General features: G+C 42.5%; 1 protein-coding gene across 2 annotated transcripts in view; it reads left to right on the forward strand.

The window, feature by feature from the left end:
• Positions 1-411: 411 nt before the first annotated feature.
• LOC107389480 (troponin I, fast skeletal muscle) overlaps positions 412-8059 on the forward strand; it is a 12004-nt gene continuing 4356 nt past the window's right edge. Inside the window, exons 1-6 of one of the 2 annotated variants that reach the window (XM_015965626.3) lie at positions 412-642; positions 729-769; positions 5918-5946; positions 7208-7247; positions 7783-7911; positions 8054-8059. The exon at positions 8054-8059 is cut by the window's right edge and continues 84 nt beyond it. In XM_015965626.3, the coding sequence (XP_015821112.1) occupies positions 5939-5946; positions 7208-7247; positions 7783-7911; positions 8054-8059 (183 nt within the window). In that variant the 5' untranslated portion in view covers positions 412-642; positions 729-769; positions 5918-5938. Of the gene's footprint in view, positions 643-728; positions 770-5168; positions 5310-5917; positions 5947-7207; positions 7248-7782; positions 7912-8053 lie in introns of those variants that run through there. The other variant, XM_054746508.2, reaches the window with a different exon arrangement.

Consider the following 8059-nt stretch of genomic DNA (forward strand, 5'->3'; position numbering starts at 1 on the left):
TCATAGCACCTGCAGAAAAACATTTCTGGAGCCGCCACTGTAAGAGAGAGTTTAGCTACATGGTCTAAAAATCAGAGCTACTGTTGCGTGTTGTTGCAGGGAGCATTTGATTGAAATTCTTTTTGCGGTACTTTGCACGTCAGTGAGGAAAAAGACATAATATCCACATTCCTTCCATGTCAAAAATATCTGCTGTCTTTACCACTAAAACCAACGCCAGCCTCACTTCTAAGTGAGTGCATACAAGCAAACGCTTTAAGTAAAATGGGAATCTAAACTTGAGTTGTGTCAGTTTTGTGATTAAAGCAGCAAATAAATGACATTTTCACTCACTAATGTTAGGATGATAACTTTAAAATGTGGAGCAAAGCTAACCACGCTCAGGATTTCCAGCATGCAGAAACAATCAGATCAAGAACCAACAAACAAGAGTTCTGCAACAAAAAAGCAAAGTCAAATTCATGCTGGACGTTTTGTAAATTAAGTATTTAAAATTGCACAAATAAATCCAATAGACCTGCATTTATCTCTTAAACAGCTGATAATAACTTCTGTCTGATCCTGAAGGAGAATAAGGGACATAAACTAAACTTGTGACTTTGCAGCATTTATTCCAAGGCTTTCTCAAGCAATTTAGTAGAGGTAAGAGCAGTTTATTTAATTCTTGTACACATTCAGGTTCTTGTTTCTGTTTCCTGCTGATTAATGAAACTTGTTCTGTGTCTCAGTTGCTGGGAGTCCAGTCAACACCGTCCCCTTGGAGAAAAAGGTACGTTCTCATGAATGCTTGACATTTCTGCATACCCATGAAGTAAAACCCGATTTTAAATTTGTGTAAACACATCAGCGGACAACATGCCTTTCAGGTTTCTGATCTGTTCCAAGTTCATTTGTTTACTTGTTATTGTTGAATTATGATCGGTCACTTTCACATGCAGGCTAAATGTGTCTTCTGCCCCTATTTCCAGCATTAGCTGTTAATATCAAATAGACAAAGAAAAGCTAATATTAAAAAACAGTCAGATCTACTTCACAGTCAGTGTGTTTTCATGCTCATCAGAAAACCAAAGTATTGCCCTAAAAAGTTTTAGGCGTTCATGCTGGAGACAGTTTGATGTCCCATTTCAGTCATAATGTGAACAGCCACACAAAAAAATGTCAGATTTACTCTAAAAATTACAACTGAGCATCAAGGCCTGCAGTGTGAACTAGGGATGGAGGGATGCACCCATCTGAATCAGTGGTTTGTTCATAGCAGTAGCGATGCGACTGCACTGATAGCTTCAGGTTGCATCGGTTATAACTGCAATTTATCACAACGTATATTTCCATGAGTGTCTCTTGTCAATAAAAGCATCATCAACCTCTTAGCAGAAGCTAAGTGGTGCGCACTGTGCAGCCACAGTGGTACAACATGAACCGACGTACGTGCTTCCTGTATTTGCCAAAGTAAAACTAACTTCTCTGTGAGACACGGGGTATTTCTCAATGTCAAGAAACCTTGCCTTGATGTCTTGGTCCCGCCCCGGTTGCCTAGGACACACGTCATCAAGGACTGCCAAGGCGTGTTCCAATCTTCATATTCTATTGAGGCGTCTGTTCTCCGTTTGTTAGCAGTTTAGCTAGCTGAACAAGGATACACGGAAGGTGCCTTGTAGCCTGGCCTTGGTAAAAAATTTCCCAGCATACATCGCTGTATTTTCTAAAAGATGGCAGATCAGGACCCAGCTGCTACTTCAGGGGAAAATTTCCAGTTTCAATGTGTAAAGGGTTAAATTTACATGTCATTTAATGAACTATGAGATATGAGATTCCATACGAAATATGGAATCAATCTGATGGACCTTTGGGTACCTTTAACCACAAGAATGGAACTTTTTATTGCAGGGATTAGATAACCACTTCGTATTAACTCAGAGACAACAGAAGAGAGAGTCAAGTTGTAAAAGTTTAAAGATTTATTACCAAACAAATTAAAACTAGACTAACTTTAAAAACTAAACATATGATGTAACTAAGGTGAAGTGAGACGGAGAATGGTGTAGTGTGGAATGTTGTTCAGATCCAGCAAATTCAAAGAAACGATTAGTTCTGACGGGAGTGAAGGTGATGTCTTCTCGCTAAGCTTTGATTTGGAGATTCATAAACACATTAAGACGCCATGTTGTCGGCCTACGTACCCTTAGTGGAAGTCTCCATTAGATCAGGAATGTCGAGGTCCAGCTTGACCCTCTCTGGAACCGAAGCCGGTAGGAAAAGCAACGGTTGCCGACCAGACCAGTCTTTGAGATACTTCCGGATCACGACAGTTTTGTTGGCATCTAGTGAGACCCAAACCTGGGTCGTGATGGTTCAGCCTTTATTCTGAAAGGAACCGTTGCAGCAGGTGGAAGGGCAACAGATTTTATCCAGCTTGTCGTTGGTTCTTTCGGTTGAAGAGGAAAGTTACAGATTGGCCACTTCGTCAACTTCTCTAGAACACTTTGAACTGGCATTAAAGATGACGTGTGCATAGTTTTATACTTTGGATGTTTTGGTTTACGGTCGAATGAAAAGATGACAGATTTACCAAACACCACCAAAACCACGCCTCCGTCAGATCTGGCAGATTCTGATTGGATCAGTAAAAGCAATGTGTCATGTCTTAACACTAGTGTGATCAATCTCTAGTGGAAACATTTAAAGTCATATTACTTATTATATTCTGTAGGATTATAATATCAAGTAATTAATATTTTGATTTCACAGATTGGTCACATCTTATTATTGACTAACACTTTGTTTGATTAGCTTATTAAAAATAGAGTTCTTTCATTTATTAAAAAGAAAGAGTCCTTTGTCCTCATTCTTCTCTTGAGCTGGAAAGAAAACAGTTTAGAACCAAATGCATGACCTTGAACAATATCTCATGCAGATTAGTTCTGTGTCAGAGGAGAGGGGGAAATGACTTTTGGGTGGAAAACAGTCATTTCATTCTGTTACACATGTAAGTCAACTAATTGTAGCTATGGGGCTGATTTCTAAGATGTTTTTTAAATCCACAGCTGTTAGCTATGGTTGGTTTGTTGTTCATGTTGTTTATGTATTTAGCAGACACTTTTGTCCAAAGCGACTTACAAGTGAAAATCAGCATGTTGCCCTTGAGGCTAACAACAACAACAACTTGACATCGATCATGGAGAGGAAGGAACAAGGAGTGGACAGTATAGAGGGGGGTCGGGTGCAGGGAGGGTGCTAGTTAAGAAGATGCCCGATTGGAAAAGCTTGTGAGGACTGTACCAAGTTGAGGAATAGGAGAGGGGGATAATGATCTGTGAATGATTAAAAACACATTGTTTAGCGGTTTAGATTTTAATTGATTGTGGGGGACAACTTTATTCAGTCCCTCCGGGATTTCCGTCACGGGTCTCTGTGAAATAAATTGTGACTTTTGAGCCTCACAGCAGTGAGAGACAGAGAGAAACAGCTTATGTCAGAGGCTCTTTAACTATAACCCCTGCAGGCTGATTCTATCCGCCGATCTGTGGTGTGCGAACATGTGGTTTTGAGCCGGCCAATCAGCCGACAGTGGGTGTGCCAGCCCTGTTTGGCCCCAGAGCGCCTCGGGAAGAGGGCTGAAAAGATATCCGGTTGCAGGCAGGAAAATCCAAGGCTACCTAAATGAGAACACTCCAAACCAGGTCCAGGCGGAGTAGAGGCAATGCTAGTGTGTAAGTGCCTTCAGCGACCACGACAGATCACTGCATTTCTTAGCTAGTAGAAGCTAACCGTTAACATTAGCATGACAGAACTCCTTTAGGCTTGTGTTGTTCGTGGAGATCAAATATCATTTCTGCAAAGCAGGTAGAGGGTAGAGTTGTGTTACTGTTAGCCAATCAGAGGCGAGATGTCCAAATACCAGGAAACAAGACCCCCAAACCCTCCGTGTTCTGCTCCCCTCTCCCCCAACTGAGAACAGCAGTCCTCAAGCTTTTTTTTCCAAGGAGATCGATGCACAAGGCATTCATACAGACAATTGCAAATGTGTTAAAAATTATTGAACTTGGTCTTTAAAATAAACAGCAAAGCTGTGATTCTGCAGCACACAGAGCATTTTTCATGTTAGCTCTGATTTTATTTTCAGATCAGAAGGTAATGTCCAACGATCAGCACATTTGTATTTTTGTCCAAAGAGAAAAAAAGAGCATTATTGTTGCTGCTTGCCTGATTCTGAATCTTTTCCATCCTAAATAACTTGTTTACACTTCTTACCTAATAATAAACATCCCGATGTGTTGCTTACAGTCTGAGCTAGTGCAGAATTGGTGAAGAACTGGTCTTGTAGAAGTGAACAGGAGACGTGAGGAATGTCAGACCTGGAAAGTAAACTAACTCAGAATGATGAACCAGGAGTGAGGCGGTAAAATCTGGAAACACCACACAGGTAAAAGTGCTCCTGTAGTCTGCTGTGTTGGTCTGCTTGAGACTAAATGGACACTTTGGTAATGCAGCAGCCAGTTAAGGTTAAGCCAGTTAAGCCAGATAATGATGCTCACGGCCTTGGTGCATCAGGAACTCGACTAATAAACTCAGATTTAACCTCTGCTACTGTGTTTGATGGGCTGAGCCGACACGCCCGATGGGGCTGGAAGGACAGTGGGCGTGGTGTTTGAACCCCAAGCGTGACAGTTTAATAATGAGTTCATTTATTCTCTAATTCTCGGCTAACTCACTCTGCCAAAGATAAAGTAAACGTAGAGTACAAATCATCGGTATTATATTAGATGAAAACATCTGCTGGTGTGCTTTTGAGTTCTCTGTGAACTGAAACTGATCCGAGCCGTCATTTACCGGCTCCCAGTGGTCTGGGATGGCCTGAGGGCTGGAGCGGTCAACGCTGAGTGAATTTGTTTGATCACAGATTTATTTTGATGTTTTGCTCCATCCGCCACTTGTCTCCAAAGAAGGAGCTTTGACGAGGAGGTAATATTCTGCAGCTGAGATTTATGAGTGTTGCAATGGTATTTCTGGATGCTGCCGGCCCATTGGTCTGAATTAGCTCTGCTACCATATGGAGAGCTGAGTTTTCTGCTGACCTGGCAGCAGGAAGCTCAGCAGCATATACGCAGCATATGTGGCGTTCAGCCTGCAACTTAACACCCGATATACCATGTTCTATGCCTACTATTTGCGACTTGGCAGTATCTCCCTCCTTCTTGTGCGCCTCCTTGTCTTTGTCTCGTTCAGTAGATGAGAGTCTCTCCTGCAGCTCACTCTACTCCTTTTGCCAGAGATCAATACCAAGAGTTTCTCTAAGGTCTGCTTCACAGGTGGGACTTCAGTTTGCTGTGGAAAAGGTTCTTAATGCTGATTTTAGGATGCTGCTCCGCTCTTATTTTTTGGCGTTTTAACAGCGTTTGAGACGTGTGGACTGTTTGATGGATGCTGAGGGTGGTGCTTCTAACTCCAGAGCAGGATAAACACATTCAGTCTGACTGGGATTCAAAAGTGAAGATTTTTATATTTTTCTGTTCTGCTTGTTTGGGATTTATGTAAAATCTGTCTTTATTGCTGGTTGTCACATCTAACGCTGCACCCAGACACACACACACACACACACCCAACCATTGGTGTTAACAGCTCTTTGGATGTTTGACACAACATGTGGGTCTTACACCGGAGACGTTTGGTGGTCTGGCCTTTTTGCTTTCCGTAATGTTCCATTTTAATTCCAGCCAACCATTCCGAGATATGTGATCCTACCCAATCCCAGTTAGACAGTTCATGACCACTCACTGTGTCTTCTTTCCAGCTGGAGGTCAAAGAGCATTTAGTCAGGTTTAAAAACAGGTGTTTCTAGTTAAGGTGTGATCAGAATCAGTGTAATTATCACACGTTTAAATGCTGAAACATGTGTTTTCCCCCCTTTTCTGAACAGTGAAGATCAAAACCAGCCAACATGTCTGAGTGAGTACCCCTTGTTCTCTTTTTTTCAACCTTTTTAATGGGAAATAAACTCACCACTTAAAAGGTTGTGATCAACACTTATAGAGCCGATAGACTAACAGAAACAACTGGAATAACTTCAGCTTTGGTTCCGGACCCAGATCACTCACAAGGCTGGGCTTCAGCAAACCCAGCAGTGGTGAAAAGGGTGAGAGAGGACGAAAATGTTGAACTTATCCAAACATTCCTCAAAGTAAAGGTTTCTCTCCTACTGAAGAAAACCGATGTCTTCAAACTTAATAATACCAACATGAGTGATAACCTGCAGACGACCCTCTGTGGTAACTGTAGGACGTTCCACGTGTCGTTCCTGCAGAACCAGAGCCCCTGACATCAGCGATGGCGGCTCATAGAGAGGAAGGCATGTGTGCTGCAAGCATTCATCCTTCAGTCAGCAATTAGTAAAATAGTTGGGAGATGTTTTATTCAGAATGACGATATCCAGAAGGCAAATGTGTCTGAGAAATCCAACCCGATGAGAACGCAGCAGCTCACTCTGAAGTTCAACCTTTGACCTTTCATGACAGCTGCTGAATGTGTCACAGGCGTGGAGTTAAAATCAGGCAGCAAAGAAACCCTTAGGTTGTGATCTGAACTGGATGCTACAGCTATCCAGTGTCTCTGGGTGAAAGTTATACATGATAAACAGCTTCTCTCAGTTCAGGGAGATGCTTCCAGTGTGTTGCTGCCATCTTTAAAACATTACACAGATGTTCATGTAATATTATTTCACAGATCAGTCCGCCGCCGTTGGTTTTACATCACAGGGCTACGCACAAACCGCAGCAGCAGCAGCGGGGGTTGCATCTAATCTGGCAGGAATTATTCTCAAGCTGTTGAAAATCATCTTTGCATGGACTGGTAAGAAGTTTAGTCGACTGTGGCTGTTTTATTATAGCAGCAACACACACTTGGGCCGGGATCCTGGAGAACGAGGAGGCCATCTGCAACGAGACAGATCACACGGAAACACTTTCATCCCTGCGATGCCCTCGTAGGCTTTCATGTGCCGTGCATTACAACAGATAATCGTACAGTCAGCAAATTTCAAACTTCTGCTTAAATTAGGGAATAAACTTAGTTATGTTCTTGTATTTTTTTTATCTTCAGAAAATGCTAAACTAGCGGTTCCCTGCTGTAGCTAGCTTTGAGAATACCATGACCTGTAGCTCCCAGACCCAAACATGACGACTAAGCGCTGTTTCTGCTCTTCCTGTCACAGAGGAAAGAAAATGACCTCCAGCCGCAGGCATCACCTGAAGGTGAGAAGTGTCCAGCCTTCATGGTGACTTCTGTTTCACAGTTATCCTAAACAAGAAGATGATCTGATGCATCCGACCCTCTGTGTGTGACTGCCAGCTGAAGGGTTTTGTGTTAGCCTCCATGCTAGCCACTGGCAGCCAGTCAACCAGATCATTCATTAATCATCACACTGCATGTTATACATGTTAGAACTGCATGTTCTACAGCTTATGAAGAGACAATGGGATGTTACTACAAAACCCTTTTTCTCTGACTATGTCTAGTTGTTATTCCACAACGACACATCTGATTGGCTGCACCGCTCCATTTGCATAAGACTATAAATAATTAGCCATCAAATCCCTCAGGGGGTGTGATAGTAAGTCCAGTTCTGGAAAGTTCAACGCCTGGGAAAGAAAGGCCTAACAAAACTAAATATGCAATGAAAGACCAAATTCACTTTTTACAGTTTGAATTATCAAAGTGATCAAAAAGACCAGAATCGGATAGAAACGGCATTCTAATTTCTGTTTCCTCCACCTTTGCCTGTTCCAGAGCTTGGTGCTGCAGATTGCTTCTAAATGGTTGGAGCAGGAGAAGCAGGATGTTGCAGCTGCAAAAGAGGCTTATCTTGCTGAGCACTGCCCTGAGCCAGACCTGAGCGGAGACCAGGCTGCCCTCATGGTCAGTCCAAAAGATAAAGTTTCATCTTTCAGTGGAAAACTGATGAGTTATTACAGCTTTCTGACACCCAGACCTCTGATTCTTCAGTTTTGTTCCTCACACGGGAAATGTGAACTACTCTGCTGATTCTGTGCTTCTACAGGAAGTC

This window comes from Nothobranchius furzeri, chromosome 14, assembly GCF_043380555.1.
Source record: "Nothobranchius furzeri strain GRZ-AD chromosome 14, NfurGRZ-RIMD1, whole genome shotgun sequence".
NCBI classification, from domain to species: Eukaryota; Metazoa; Chordata; class Actinopteri; order Cyprinodontiformes; family Nothobranchiidae; genus Nothobranchius; species Nothobranchius furzeri.